At 48.8% G+C, this 15747-nt stretch overlaps 2 protein-coding genes across 2 annotated transcripts in view; one reads left to right on the forward strand and one right to left on the reverse strand.

Annotated features, from left to right (window-relative positions):
• Positions 1 to 2966, forward strand: part of UBAC2 (UBA domain containing 2) — a 170574-nt gene extending 167608 nt beyond the window's left edge. Inside the window, exon 9 of the mRNA XM_061435278.1 lies at positions 1783 to 2966. Coding sequence (XP_061291262.1) covers positions 1783 to 1890 — 108 coding nt within the window. The 3' untranslated portion in view covers positions 1891 to 2966. The remainder of the gene's footprint in view (positions 1 to 1782) is intronic.
• Positions 2967 to 12878: 9912 nt separating this feature from the next.
• On the reverse strand, positions 12879 to 14429 carry LOC133258559 (G-protein coupled receptor 183-like). Its single transcript, XM_061435287.1, has 2 exons — positions 13569 to 14429; positions 12879 to 13214 (listed from the first exon to the last, which is right to left on the reverse strand). The coding sequence occupies exons 1-2, from the start codon at positions 14046 to 14048 to the stop codon at positions 12981 to 12983; spliced, it is 714 nt and encodes a 237-aa protein (XP_061291271.1). The 5' UTR covers positions 14049 to 14429; the 3' UTR covers positions 12879 to 12980.
• Positions 14430 to 15747: the final 1318 nt, after the last annotated feature.

Consider the following 15747-nt stretch of genomic DNA (forward strand, 5'->3'; position numbering starts at 1 on the left):
GTGACTACAGCCATGAGAGGTGCTTGCTCCTTGGAAGGAAAGCTATGACAAAACTAGACTGTATTAAAAAGCAGAGACGTCACTTTGCCGACAAGGTCCATCTAGTCAAAGTTATGGTTTTTCCAGTATTCCTGTTCGGATATGAGAGTTGGGCCGTAAAGAAGGCTGAGTGCTGAAGAATTGATGCTTTTGAATTATGGTGCTGGAGAAGACTTTTGAGAGTCCCTTGGACAGCAAGGAAATCCAACCAGACAATCCTAAAGGAAATCAACCCTGAGTATTCATTGGAAGGACTGATGCTGAAGCTCCAATACTTTGGCCACCTGATGTGAAGAGCTGACTTCATTGGAAAAGACCCTAATGCCGGGAAAAATTGAAGGCAAAAGAAGGGGATGGCAGAGGATGAGATGGTTGGAGGCATCACTGACTCGATGGACATGAGTTTGAGCAAACTCTAGGAGAGAGTGGAGGACAGAGAAACCAGATGTGCTGCATGCAGCCCATGGGGTCACAGCTTAGTGACTGAACAACAACAGAAGATTCCCTGAGGGCCCAGGAACCTGGGATCTCAATGGTTCTGGCCCACTCAGCTCTGCACCTCCTTCCCAACTCGCCCCACCCTCCCCACTCACCCCGCCCACACCCTCCTCCGCAGGGGAAGGAGAGGCGGCAGAGCTCTGACCCCTGTGTGCCCCCTGGGCATCGTGTTCAGTCCAAAGGAGGTTAGAAGTGGTGACAAGTCCCCAGTCCCTTGTCAACTTAAACCTTGTTGAAAATCTCAACATTTGAAAGAGTATCACTTTTCAATATATGTTATTGCAAATGTAGTTTATTTCCAAATAAGTTAAAAAAAAATAAAAAGACCCCTGCGGCTAGTCCAGGGTCCTAGATGTTTTTGTAATACATTTTCATGTGGGAAAACAGGTCACAAGGAATAAACCAATAACCCTGCCATTTCAACCTTGGAGACCGCCTGTATGTAAAAACACAGGAAACCTCTGCATTCACAGCTTCAGGATTTGTGTTTGAAAAAAATGCAAGCCTCCTCCTCCCGATCCTCCATAGCTCTAGCTGCCTCCTCCTCCTCCTCCCGATCCTCCATGGCTCTAGCTGCCTCCTCCTCCTCCTCCCGATCCTCCATGGCTCTAGCTGCCTCCTCCCCGAGGTTGTGCCTGGACTTCCTCCCTTCTGCTGGTGGGGACTCCGGGGGCGTTGCACCTCCTGGGAGAGGCTGTGGGGCAGGCACCCCAAGGCCGTGCTCTGCCTGAGCCATGCCAGGAGCTCCAAGGAGTGTGTACCGTCAGAGTCCACCAGCATCAGGAATAAATCCCCAGTTAAGACCTGTTCACCTGCCCGGGGAAATGCAGCTAGGATAAGTTATTCTTCAGGAATCCGATTTGACCCTGAAGGCCTGTGCCCGGGGCTGCTGGTACGACCTGCCATCCCCCACCCCCCAAGGCCAGGGCCCACAGCGCAGCCACCCTCTGCTCGTCCTGGCAGGTCACTGACCCTCGGGAGCCCCCTTCCTTGTCCTGAAAGTGAGGATTCAGTGAGAAAATACAGTCTGTGGACCGTATATAGTGAGCACCTGAAAACGGGTCCGTTGTCGTTTCATAAACATCAGCTTTCACACTGAAATGAAAGGGTGATTTATTTTTTTTTTTAACCTGAAAAGCTCACGAGGAGCATTAAAACTCGCATGAGGAACATCGTGGGGCCGGTGGATCGGTGGCAATGCGGTCAGCCTCCTCATCAGACTTCTGGTTTTGTTTCTGTTTTCAGGTCGCCCGGCTCATGGAGATGGGATTTTCCAGGGGCGACGCGTTGGAAGCCCTGAGAGCTTCCAATAACGACCTTAACGTGGCCACCCACTTCCTGCTGCAGCACTGAGGGTCCTGGCCGACGACACAGGGACTGGCGAGCGCTGCCCCCGCCCCCGGCTCAGCCCAGGACGCTGTGCTGTCCTCCTGGGCACAGGGGGTTCCTGCTGCTCCCTCCCTTAATTCCAAGATCAGTTACCATTAAGTATCCAAAATAAGTTTGCCATTAAAATAGCATGCCTTTTCTATCTTTATTTTTTTATGGAGTATTTCCCTTGGTCTGGAGAATCATCACTCATTCCTGATGTGTTTAAAATGCACTCAAATTGCAGATTTCAGGAAGCAGGGGAATAGCGCTACAGATGGGAAATTACTGCTGCTGTAATATTCTTTCTACTGTAACGTATCTTCCTACATTATATCAGATCATTCGTGCCAGAAAGGGGGCTGTTATTCAGACAGCACCTGTCAGATTTTATTTATGGACTTTTTTTCATTGCTTTTTTTCCCCCCCGTCAAATTTGCTTTCAAACTCCAGCGGCTGTTCAGGGTCCTCACTCCCCGGAGCGAATAGTTCCTACCTGCAGAGCTGGCCAGGCCCGCCAACGAGGGAGGGAGAGGGAACTTAAACCCCCCTCTGCCCGTTCTACCCAGCTCCAGTCCAGGAGATTTGTCCCAGCTACTCCCCACTTCCATTAAAAAAAAAAAAAAAACAGGAATTATCAGATACCAGCCTGCAGTTCTGGAAGACTCCATGCAACTTCACTGGGGTGAATTTTGCTTAGAATATCCCCAGTTAGCCACTCGGGCTGGGCGTAAAAATGGGGCAAAGAGAAAACAACAAGAAGAGAGGGCTTCCTCGAGGAGTACAGGCCACCCTAGCTGCAGGGCCAGCCCCTCTAGAAGCAGATTCCCACTGGCCCAGGGGTGACCCGATTTCAGCGTCGGGGCAGAGTAGACTGACCCCACCACGGGGAGGAGGGGGAGGCCGGAGCAGACGAGCCTGGAAAGACCTAAAGCAGACGACTGTTAAGATTTAAAGAAACTTGCAGCTATTGTGTTCTGCAAAGCCAGCAGAAGTGTTTCAAACTGATGCAAATTTAGACATGCGTGGTACTTAACAATAAAGTTTTTAATGTGTTTTGCTTTTTGGTGGTGGTGTTTTTTTTGTTGTTGTTAGAGTTAACCTAAATAAAACTTTGTTCTAGGCTGTGCTATTCTTTACCAGCCAGTTTTTTTTTTTTTTTTTTAACCAGACTGTTCATCTTTCTGGAGAAGATATGGGTCCTTATTTGAAGTGAGAGGAGCTCTTTGGTGCCTGTAAATTAGGACTGGCCCCTGTGAGACCCCATCCTGAGGCTTGCCAGGGCCATCAGGCTGCTCAGAATGGGGGCTGAGGTGACTCTGGGAGCCTAGCTGGTCCCAAGGAGAGGCCACAACTTGATCTGAGTGTCCATGTCTCAGATCGTAGGGACAGTCAACAGTGCAGGGATGTCCTCGACCACGGTCACTGACAGAGCTTGACCAGAGGGCCTAAGAGGGCAGATTCGTGTGTCACCTCCACAGCAAATCTAAACCCACCCTCTGGGCTTCCAGTGCAAACATGTCACAGGAAAGGAGCAACCGTGTCCAAAAACACACCATCTCCTGAGTTCCTCCTCCCTTCCAGGCAGCGCCTAGTAAAGTAAAACCAAACCAGAGGCAAAATTCTCACTCGAGACTTTCCACCATCTCTCTCCCAGAGGATAGGGAGCTGAGAGCCCACTGACAGGGTCCCAAGGTGAGGCCTAAATTTTAAAAAGGATTCACCACCCCCAAGCTGTTTGCTTTCTTGTCAGGATTCCCTCCTCAATGAGAGAGCCTTGGCCAGCTGAAAGGAGCCCCAGCCACCCTTTGCTTCAGTCCTTTTCCAGAACTGAAGTCCGTGAGGGTGGCGTGACCATTCAGGTTTGTCCTAGCTTTGTTGCAGGGAGAAGTCAATTCTGATTCCGTGTTAGAGGTGTTTCTTCAACTTGCTTTCCGTTGCTATAATCCTATATATACTGGCCTGCCTCAGAGAATCCTGCCTCTCTGCCTGACTGTTAAACTGCCTTTGTTCAGGACCCTGTCTACCTGGGAGGAAGGAAGAAATTAATACATCCCCCTGCCTGAGGCTTACCATTCTAGGAGATATCTTGGAGATTAAATGGCCTTTTTATTTTGTTTCCTCACCTCCCTTCCCTTCCCCCTGCCACCCGGATCTCTGATTCATAAAAGAACCTGGCATCCAGACCCCAACAGGATGGTTATTTTGAAACATTGGTCTGCCATCTTCTCGGTCAGCAGGCTCGCTGAATAGAGTCGTATTGCTTGCCTCAGCACCTTGTCTGGGATTCACTGGCCAGGGATTCAGTAACAGCTTCTTTCAGCCTCTTTTCCGGTTCCCTGCAGCTGCCAAGGCCTCACCTTCCCACTGGTGACCCTTTATTTTGCATCCTTTTCCTGCAGCTTCCAGGCCATTGTCCCCCTTCGTCCATCACCAACCCTCTAGGATATTCCTGTCCCCACACACACCCTTCCACGTCTGACTTGACTCCCAGACGAGTTTCTGTGTGTGACTGCGATTCCCACCCCTGACCTGCTTTTGCTTCCAGCAGTTTGTCGCTGACAGCACCTGATGCCAGAGTGTGAGTTCCTGAAGACACTCATGCCTCTTGTCAAGACACCTCGAAGTCTCAGGCTGATGGCACCCCTCAAAGACCCCTCTTGCAGTCACACATGGGGATGCGTGGCAGAGGGGCGTGTTGGGGAGCCATGTGGCTTGGTTTTTTTTGTTTACTTGCCAAGTCCTGTCCAACTCTTTTGACCCCATGTACCATAGCCCTCCAGACTCCTCTGTCCAGGCAAGAATAATGGAGTGGATGGCCAACATCTAGAATAAAGAGCATGTAGGCTGTGAATTTTGTGCAAAAGGCAACAGATTGGGCCTAAATTTCAAGTGAGCGGATTCCACATTGTAAGAAAAGGAAAAAAGTTGTCTATAGTGAACCACCCCCTCCCCTTCCCAAATAAAACCTGCCTTCGAAGTCCTGATTCCTAAGCCTAGACTGAGTTTGGGATTCAAAATGTTTTTTTTTCCCTTGTAATCATGTCACCCCTCCCCACAGTCAGTGTCTCCTGCTCTGGCTGCTCCAGACCTGGCATCCAGCTGGGAAATTCCAGCCCCCATGCAACCTGCAGCGGCAGTGGGAGCAGAGAAGGAAAATCTCACGTGTTCCACCTCCAACCTTTCCCCTGGGGACCGTCCTGACTGCCTGCCTCCTGCCCCAGTCTCTCCAGCTCCGACCACATCACAGGGCCCGCGGCTCCTCCCTTTGTGCTGGCCACCTTGCTCTCTGCATGGAGAAGGGGCAGGGAAACCCTCTCTTGCTGCGTGGGACCGCAATTCCTCCTGTGAGGCCAGAATTCTCTTCCCAAACCACTGACTGCCCAAGGCCACCCAGCTCTCCCCAGGCTGCTCCCAACTCCCCAATCCCGGGCTTCTGAGAAACCACAGCTGCTCTCCTAACAGGCCCAACATTCGAGGTCAGGATGTTGACCCCCAGACTTCCAGGAGCATTCCAGGGGTGGGACAGAAAGCTCTTCATCAGATGGTTAGGAGCATTGCTGGCAATACAGCGTCTACCCTGAGATTAAATTGTTATTAAGGACAAGTCTCCATTTTTCCGGGTGGCCAGGTAGAGCCTAAACAGCAGATTGGACTTGATGTTTCTGGGCGTCCTTAACCAGGAGCCCTGGGTTCCTGTGGGGCCGGTGCCCAGAGCCTTTGTAAACCCTGCCTCTGAACTGAGCCCTTGAGTTCGGTGAAGATAGTGGCTGTCAGGTAACCCCTGCAATGCTCGCCCTCTCTTCCAGGCTGAAGGTGAAGAGGATTGTCAGAAGGACACGGGGAACCCAGGGGCGGGGGACGGCGGCCTGTGTCGTGGTGGGAAAGGGGTCCCAGGTCCCTGCTCATCAGTCGGTTCTGGTCCCCCTGCCCCTGCAGAGAGGTGCTGGGCCCCCCGAGAGGGCAGTGGGGGAGCCCAGCCCAGGTGGCTGACTTTTCTGCCCTACAAGATTGCCATTTCCTTTCTTCACAGGGACTCACAGCCAGTTTGCTATCCTGAGAGTTGTGTGAGTGGAGTTTTTAGTGTAACATTAGGTACTGAGTTTCCTCAGAAGTACTGCACTGTGTCTAAACATTGCCCAGCCTAGTACTTCTGTGCAGGTTTTGTAAAACCCTTATTTCAGTAGCCTCTGCTTAACGCCAGCCTTTCCTATGCATCAAGCCACCAGGGTCAGAGGTCTTTTCAAAGCCCTCAGCAGGCTGGGTTCTGTCTAGTTCAAATCTGCACAGAGATAAATATGACATCAACACCTGCTGGTGACTTAAGGACCAGTTTAAAGGGGGAAGCATGCTTGACCTCCAGCCCTGCTTCCCTCCCTGGAGGATAGAGAGGTGGGACAGAAAGCTCTTCATCAGATGGTTAGTTCTCCCAGCGATCAGCCCCCATCCTTAGGTGCTTCCAAAAATCACCTTGTTCACATAATAAAACACACCTACATGATTCTCTGCACTTAGGGAACTACAAGGTTTAGGAGCTGGGAGCCAGGAACTGTAGATGAAGACCAAATATATATGAGAAAGAATTCTGGTCATCTGAGTCACCAAATATATATTATGAAAGCTTTTGAACCATGGTGCTGGAGAAGACTCTTGAGAGCCCCTTGGACTGCAAGGAGATAAAACCAGTCAATCCTAAAGGAAATCAGTCCTGAATATTCATTGGTAGGTCTGATGCTGACGCTCCAATAGTTTGGCCACCTGATGCAAAGAGCTGACTCACTGCAAAAGACCCTGATGCTGGGAAAGATTGAAGGCAGGAGGAGAAGGGGATGACAGAATGAGATGGTTGGATGGAATCACTGACTCAATGGATATGAGTTTAAACAAACTCCAGGGGATAGTGAAAGACAAGGAAACCTGGTGTACTGCAGTCCATGGGGTCGCAAAGAGTCAGACACAACTTAGCGACTGAACAACAACAAATGAATCACAATATCACATCACGATTTTTAGTACAAATGCCACCTGCCAGAAGCCTTCTTGTCCTAGACTGAGGAACGGTGGTTAGTCAATTAAATCAAAAAGTTGAGCAAACTACAACTCATTTTGTTTGAAGTATGATTCTCAACCTCTCTTGCAAAAATAAGAAGTAGATTTCTGCTAATGAATCAAGCAGACATTTAACATTTTGACATAGGCATATGAGAGATCTGATACGCAGGTCAAGAATCAAATCTTCTGAGAAATCTGTATGAAGGTCAAGAAGCAACAGTTAGAACAGGACATGGAACAACAGACTGGTTCCAAATCGGGAAAGGAGTACGTCAAGGCTATATATTGTCACCCTGCTTATTTAACTTATATGCAGAGTACATCATGAGAAACGCTGGGCTGGATGAAACACAAGCTGGAATCAAGACTGCCAAGAGAAATATCAATAACCTCACATATACAGGTGACACCACCCTTAAGGCAGAAAGTGAAAAAGTAAGGAGCCTCTTGATGAAAGTGAAAGAGGAGATTGAAAAAGCTGGCTTAAAACTCAACATTCAGAAAACTAAGATCATGGCATCCAGTCCCACCACTTTTTGGCAAATACATGGGGGAAACAATGGAAACAGTGAGAGACTTTTTTTCTTGGGCTCCAAAATCACTGCAGATGGTGATTGCAGCCATGAAATTAAAAGATGCTTGCTCCTTGGAAGAAAATCTATGACCAACCTAGACAGCATATTGAAAAGCAGAGACATTACTTTGCCCACAAAGGTCCATCTAGTCAAAGCTATGGTTTTTCCAGTAGTCATGTATGGATGTGAGAGTTGGACTATTAAAGAAAGCTGAGCACTGAAGAATTGATGCTTTTGAACTGTGGTGTTGGAGAAGACTCTTGAAAGTCCCTTGGACTGCAAGGAGATCCAACCGGTCCATCCTAAAGGAAATTAGTCCTGAATATTCATTGGAAGGACTGATGCTGAAGCTGAAACTCCAATATGTTGGCCACCTGATGTGAAGAACTGACTCATTGGAAAAGACCCTGTTGCTGGGAAAGATTGAGGGCAGGAGGAGAAGGGGACGACAGAGGATGAGGTGGTTGGATGGCATCACCAAGAGTTTGAGCAAGCTCCGGGAATTAGTGATGGACAGGAAGGCCTGGCATGCTGCGGTCCATGGGGTCGCAAAGAGTAGGACATGACTGAGTGACTGAACTGAACTAAACTGAAGCCTTTGAGCTGTGTAACTTAATATTTGGATACTTGACAATTTGTTTCTTTATGTAATTTATTAAATGGTGATGTGTATTGACATTAGCTCAACCATATATGTATACTGTCCAGGAACATTTGGTTATAGTTCTGTGGAAGAAATAATTTTGTCAGTGTTCACCAGCTTGTAAAAATCTAGTGTGAGAGCTTAAATATTAAATAAATGCTTGCATGCATGCATGCTCAGTCATGTCTGACTCTTTGTGACCCCGTGGACTGTAGCCCGCCAGGCTCCTCTGTCCATGGAATTTTCCAGGCAAGAATCTGGAGTGGGTTACCATTTCCTTCTCCATTAAATGAATAATAAAATGAAAAAAAAAAAAAGTTGGATAAACTGCAGAACACACACACCGATGGGGCCTGATTTAACAATGGTTTGGCTTATAATTTGTTGACTTTATGATGGTGTGAAAGTGATACCCATTCAGTGGAAACTGTACTTAGGATTTCGGATTTTTATCTTTTCCTGGTTGTAGAGGTTCTCTTCAGCCCGGCCCTCTTTGGTAACACTGGGAGTGGCAGGCGCAGATCCCCATCAGCCGTGAGGTCACAGGTCAACAACCATTCTGCACCCAGACGGACATTCTGTTTTGCGCTGCCAGCTCAGAATTCAATAAATTACACGAGATGCTCAACACTTCTGTAAAAAATAGGCTTTGTGTTAGATGATCCTGCCCAGATGTAAGCCAGTATAAGTGTTCTGAGCACATTTAAGATAGGCTGGGCTAAACTGTGATGTTTGGTAGGTTATGTGTATTAATGCATTTCAGCTTAAATTTTGAACTTTCAGTGACTCATCAGGCTTACTGGGTGGCGCTAGTGGTAAAGAACCCGCCTGTCATCGCAGTCATCGCAGGAGATGTAAGATGTTCAATCCCTGGGTCATTGGGAAGATCCCCTGGAGGAGGGAGGGCATGGCAACCCACTCCAGGATTGTTGCCTGGAGAATTTCTTGGACAGAGGAGGCTGGTGGGCTATAGTCCATTGGGTCACAGAGTCAGACACAACTGAAGCACCTTAGCACACATACATATGAGTATTTTATATATATATATATACACACACACACACACACACACACAAACAGAAGCCCATATATTAAATATTTTAAGTTAAAACATGTCAATGGTGTTAATGTCACTACAGCCTTTTTGAAAATTGTAGTTGTACTGATTAGAAATGTGTGTCTTTCATAATCCACACCCACATTGCTTCGCTTATGAGTTCCAGTTTGGATTATTTTTTTTAATTGAAGTTAGCCCCAGAACTCAGCAATGCAATCGGATTGTGTGTCATCTTGGTTTTCTGCATTTTTCCAAATGACCTATAAATGTTACACTCACGCCTGTCGTGACAGCACTTTTTGTTTTGTAAGCGATTCACCTTCACCAAACTTCCCAAAGCATTTAACTTAGTTCTTACAACAGCTCTTTCTTATTGCCTTTATACTTTATTGGTTTATATAATAATGATTTAATTTTGATAACAATTGATATGAGAAGCTTTGGGAAAAAACACAGCTGTGTCTTGGGGAGCCCAGAGCCCCACTGGGGGCACAGAAGACCAGGAGTTGGGCAGAAGCCACTGGCCACCAGTAGGCAGTGTGCGGTCTGTGACCCTCAGACCCACAGAGCTCCTGAGATGGCTGAGTGAGGTCTGCTAATGAATGTCTATCGTGGTATCAATAGTGAGTAAGTAGGACTTTCCTGGTGGTCCAGTGGCTAAGAATCCTTGCAATGCAGGGGACTCAGGTTCAATCCCTGGTTGGGGAACTAAGATCCCACCGGCCATGGAACAACTAAGCTCTCACGATACAACCAGAGAGCCCATGCGTTGCAACTAGAGATCCCGCATGACCAAGACCCAACACACCCAAATAAATAAATAGAGGGGAAACAAAGGGGGAGAAAAAAATCTAAAATTTTAAAACAAAGAAAGAACAGCAAGAAGTTCATAAAGATTGGGGAAATTGCCAAAGAGGTCTCCCAAAGGGTGGCAGCAAGAAATTTTAGGGGCCTCTGCCCCCGATTTCTTATCCAGCTGCCTCGATGGCCCCCACCCTCACTGAGCTAGAGCGAATGAGTGACAGCGTGTCACCAGTTCCAGTGTCCCCATCATGAGGGATTCCTGTGGCCTGAGGTGTGACCCAACCTTCAGGGTTGGGGTCTCCGTGGGGGACCCGGCCCATCTGAGCCTGGCCACCCACAAGCCCACACATGCCAGAGGGACTTCACCTCCGTGTTGGCCCGTGCACCGTGGCGTGGCAAGGAGAGAGAAAACTGTAGTGAAAGCTAGGCCGTGGTTAGCTTGCGGTGGGTGGTGGCGCCAATGGAGTAGGGATTCAAAGCTGACAGCCAGAGGGACATTTGGGCATCTATCAACTCCATTTCTGAAACTCTCCATTCTTCCTCCTTAAAACTGTCAAGTGATCAAAATTCTTAGAAGTCATGAGGAGACCCTCCACCCAAGGGCAGAACTTTCCAGACACCTCCACATGTGCCAGAATGGGACCCAGGGACCTCGTTATAGAGCCCCCACCCACAGGGCCCACCCCCCACCCACCGGCCCTGCACCTTCCTCTGGACTAAGCTCCCACACGCAGAGTGAGGGGACCCTCTGAGGGCGTCACTCTGATGCTTCCATTTTGACATGCAATTATTTTGATTGGGGCTGAAAAACAAACTGTGGCAGTTGACCTTTTTTTTGGACCAACTAGTATTTAAGCAGACTCTTCTTACTCCTTCCTCCAAGTCTCACTTTGGTCATAGGACTCTGATGTGGTATCACAGGGGCTTACAGGAGGGGTCAGGGATGGGCTGAGACTCTTCCAGAGAAGAGTGGAAAGAGGGGTGCTCAGAAATGGGTGGGTGTTAAAAGCTGGATCCCCAAATAAGATCAAGTCCTAACCCATATGACCTTAATCGGAAATAGGTGTGATCAAGTTCAGATGAGGTCATTAGGGTGGAGAAGACTTTTGAGAGCCCCTTGAACTGCCCAGAGCTCAAACCAGTCCATCCTAAAGGAAATCAACCTTGAATATTCATTGGAAAGGCTGATGTTGAAGCTTCAATACTTTGGCCACTTGATATGAAGAGCTGATTTCATTGGAAAAGACTCGGATGCTGGGAAAGATTGAAGACAAAAGGGGATGACAGAGGATGAGATGGTTGGATGGCATCACTGATACAATGGACATGAGTTTGAGCAAACTCCAGGAGAAAGTGAAGAATAGGGAAGCCTGGTGTGCTACAGTCCATGGGGTCACAAAGAGTCAGACACAACGACTCAACAACAACAACAAATCCAAGGTGACTGGTGTCCTTAGGAAAAGAAGAAAATGCCGTGTGAAGATGGAGACACACGAGGAGAAAACCAGGTGAAGATGGAGATAGAGATGGGGGTGATGTTTGACAAGCCAAGGAGCACCAATAACTGCAGCAAAGTGCCAGAAGCCAGGAGAGGCCTAGATCAGTCTCCCTTGCAGCTTGAGAAGGAACCAGCCCTAATGACCCCTTGGCTTTGAACTTTTAGCCTCCAGAACAAGAGCATATATTTTTGTTGGTTTAAGTCACCGGATTGATGATGCTTCATTATTGCCTCCCCATGGGGGAGGGTTAGGGAGTCCATGGAGGGAGGTCTGGGGGGTTCCATGGGGTTGGGGGAGGGCTGGGGGTGCCCGTGAGGTGGAGGGAGCACAGAGGTCATGAGCAGGTTGGGCTGGACCTGCGTGGCTGAGACAAATCTCACGCTGATCCCAGTGCCCCCCGCACTTTGGCGGGCAAATACATGTTTTATTTCACAAAAAATTCAAAATCGCCCAAGTGGAAATGATCTGTGTTGTGTTTTAAACTCAAGAAAGTGCCATGAAAGGTTTGTTTTGACCGAATGCAAACAACACTCGGCGTGCACACGCACTTTCTGACACGCACGACTGAAAAAGGAAGGCTCACGCCCACGAGCTTGTCTTTCTTCCTTCCCCCAGTCTGTCGCTGCCCACACACGCGCTACGGGAAGGTGTACCCTCTGCGCCAGATCAGACTTTTCCTACAAAAGTGATCACCCAGTCCCTCGCCCGCATTCCCCCACCCCAGAGGCTGCCAGGCCAATAACTTGAAGGGTGTCTTCCTCTCGTTTTCTTACTTTGTCAGGAAAACCTTGGCATTTTTGCAAATGTTAACTCTAAGCTTTTAGAGATTTTGGTTTTGGGGGGGAGGGGTAATTTTTTGCTCTTTACAACAATTTGCCTCCCCACATCAGAAACCTTGTCCAAACTGTGACTCTAGTGCTCAGCCAATGATTCTTCTGGTCATGACTGCATTTGGTGTGAAAATACTCTTTTCCCAGAAGAAACTGCACACCCTTCAGAGGCCAAGGACGAAGCAGTGTTTATTAGAATACATGAGAGGTGCACGCTGTGTGCTGAGTCGCTTCAGTTGAGTCCAACTCTTTGCAATCCCATGGACTGTAGCCCACCAGGCTCCTCTGTCCATGGAATTCTCCAGGCAAGGATACTGGAGTGGGTAGCCTTTCCCTTCTCCAAGGGATTTTCCCAACCCAGGGATTGAATGCAGGTCTCCCGCAGTGCAGGCAGATTCTTTACCAGCTGAGCCACCAGGGAAGCCCCAGAAGTAGGTTTATGGCAAAGCTAACAAATGCTTGCTTCAGAGCTCCCCACTCACCTTCCACGACCTTGTACCTAACTTTGCATCTATGGTTTTGTATTCTTTTTTTTTAAAGAACCCAATCCCCAAATTGTACAAGCTTGGGGTCCTCCCCCTGACCCCCAGGTGCAGTATGAAAGCCCATCACCTCTTAGACTTCATTCTCCTCCAAGGGCGAGGAGCCTCCTGTCTGGTTGATACTTTGTGTTTCTGAGGAAGCTTTTCCCTGCGGGAAGGAGGGAGAGGATGGTGATGCTTTGAGTTTCAGAAAGTGGCGGAGCCATTTCCTGTAACGGGAGGACGCGAAGAAGTAAACGATGGGGTCGATGCTGCAGTTCAAGTTCATGAGGCAGACGGTGAGCTGCAGGCACAGTTTGAAGGCCCTCTGCTCAGGGCAGGTGGGCTGGCGGAGCATCTTGGTCACCATGAACTGGATGACGTGGAGGTGGTAGGGCACGAAGCACACGGCCACGGCCACCAGCACCACCAGCGTGAGCAGGCAGGCTCTGCGGTGGTGGCCCCCCCGGCTCGTCAGCGGGTTGTCCCGGGCCGTCCTGCACAGCTTGACAGCGATCTTCACGTAGCAGAAGAGGATGATGGCCACCGGCCCGCAGAAGCTCAGAGAGGAGGTCACCAGGACCATGACGGGCAGCGTGAACACCCGCTGGACACTGTCGTACTCCATGCAGGTCAGCCTGCCGGCCACGCGCATGGTCATGGTGAACCCGAGCAGGGGCGCCGTCTGCAGTGTCGCCAGGACCCACACGGCCGCGCAGATGAGCTGGGCCCGCCCGGGCTCACGCAGCCGGGGACCCTGGTGGGCGCGGACCACGGCCAAGTAGCGGTCCACGCTCACGCACGTCATCAGGTAGATGCCCGAGTAGGTGTTCACGAAGAAGATGAAGGCCGTCAGCCTGCAGAGCCCCTCCCCGAAAGGCCAGTTGAAGTCCAGCAAGAAGTAGGTGATCTTTCCGGGCAGGGTCAGAGCGAACAGGAGGTCGGACACTGACAGGTGGACCAGGAAGACACCTGTCGAGTTGATCTTCTTGTCCTTCTGATAGGCCAGGCGAAGGGCCAGGATGTTTCCCAGGACAGCAAAGATCAAGAGGGCCGTGTAGAACAGAGACAGCATCACACTGGCCACCCGGGGCGGGTGGTGGGGAAGGCAGGAGTTGGTGTGGTGGACGAGGCTGCTTGGGTCAGCCGTGCTTGAAGCCATGTCATACAGGTCCTTGGGAAGACAAGAAAATGAAATGTAGCATTGTATCTCAGGGTTACACCTCTAATATGTTGCTGTTGTTATTCCACTCAGTTGTGGCTGACTCTTATGACCCCATAGGCTGTAGCCCGCCAGGCTCCTCTGTCATGGGATTTTCTAGGCAAGAATACTGCAGTGGGGTTCCTATTTCCTCCTCCAGGGGACCCTCCCAACTCAGGGATCAAACCCGTGTCTCCTGCATTGCAGGTAGAATCTTTACCATTGAGCCACTGGGGAAGCCCTCACCCCTAATACTAACTGTATAGCCCAACTCTCACATGAGTGAGAGTTGGACACTTCATAATTTGCTGAAATCACATGCCCATGAACAGTATCTCCCTTTTTTTTATTAAAAATTTCACAAAATGAACACATCTGTGTGATCAGCACTCAGTTTAGTAAAGCACCTCAGCAGCACCCCCAGAAGCTCACCTTTGCCTACCCCAACCTCTATCTCCACTCAAGGTTAATCAATATCCTAACTTCTAAAATCACAACTCAGGGACTTCCCTGGTGGTCCAGTGGTTAACACTTCGCCTTCTAATGCAGAGGGTGCAGGTTCAATTCCCCCCTTGGGGAGCTAGGATTCTGCATGACTTGGCGCCATTACTTTGTCAACAAAGGTCTGTCTGGTCAAAGCTATGATTTTTCCAGTAGTCATGTAGGGATGTGAGAGTCGGACTATAAAGAAAGCTGAATGCCAAAGAATTGATGCTTTTGAACTATGGTGTTGGAGAAGACTCTTGAGAGTCCCTTGGACTGCAAGGAGATCCAACCAGTCTGTCCTAAAGGAAATCAGTCCTGAATATTCATTGGAAGGACTGATGTTGAAGCTGAAATTTCAATATTTTGGCCATCTGATGCGAAGAACTGACTCATTGGAAAAGATCCTGATGCTGGGAAAGATTGAAGGCAGGAGGAGAAGGGGATGACAGAGGATGAGATGGTTGGATGGCATCACTGACTCATGGGACATGAGTTTGAGTAAACTCCGGGAGTTGGTGATGGACAGGGAGGCCTGGTGTGCTGCGGTCCATGGGGTTGCAAAGAGTCGGACACAACTGAGCAACTGAACTGAACTGAACTGGGGCCAAAAAACCAAAATATAAGAAAACAGAAGCAATATTATAGCAGATTCAATAAAGACTTTTAAAATGGTCCACATAAAAAACCCCATAAAATCATAATAAATAAAATCATAAATCTTTAAAAACATAAAACCGTAACTCAGACCTGGAAGGGTAGGATGGGGGGATCAAGGAGGGCGGCTCAGGCGGGAGGGGACATACGTATACACACAGCTGACTCACTTTGTTGTGCAGCAGAAACTAACACAACATTGTAAAGCACTTGTCCTCCAATAAAACAATTTTTTAAAAAGTCACATCTCAGCACGCCTGCTTCTGAACTTTAATGAGATCATACACTATGTATACTATGGAATACCAGACCACCTGACCTGCCTCCTGAGAAACCTGTATGCAGGTCAAGAAGCAACAGTTAGAACAGGACATGGAACAACAGACAGGTTCCAAATTGGGAAAGGAGTATGTCAAGGCTGTATATTGTCACCCTGCTTATTTAACTTCTATGCAGACTACATCATGCGAAACACTGGGCTGGAAGAAACACAAGCTGGAATCAAGATTGCCAGGAGAAA

The sequence above is a fragment of the Bos javanicus genome, chromosome 12 (assembly GCF_032452875.1).
Source record: "Bos javanicus breed banteng chromosome 12, ARS-OSU_banteng_1.0, whole genome shotgun sequence".
In the NCBI taxonomy this organism is placed as follows: Eukaryota; Metazoa; Chordata; class Mammalia; order Artiodactyla; family Bovidae; genus Bos; species Bos javanicus.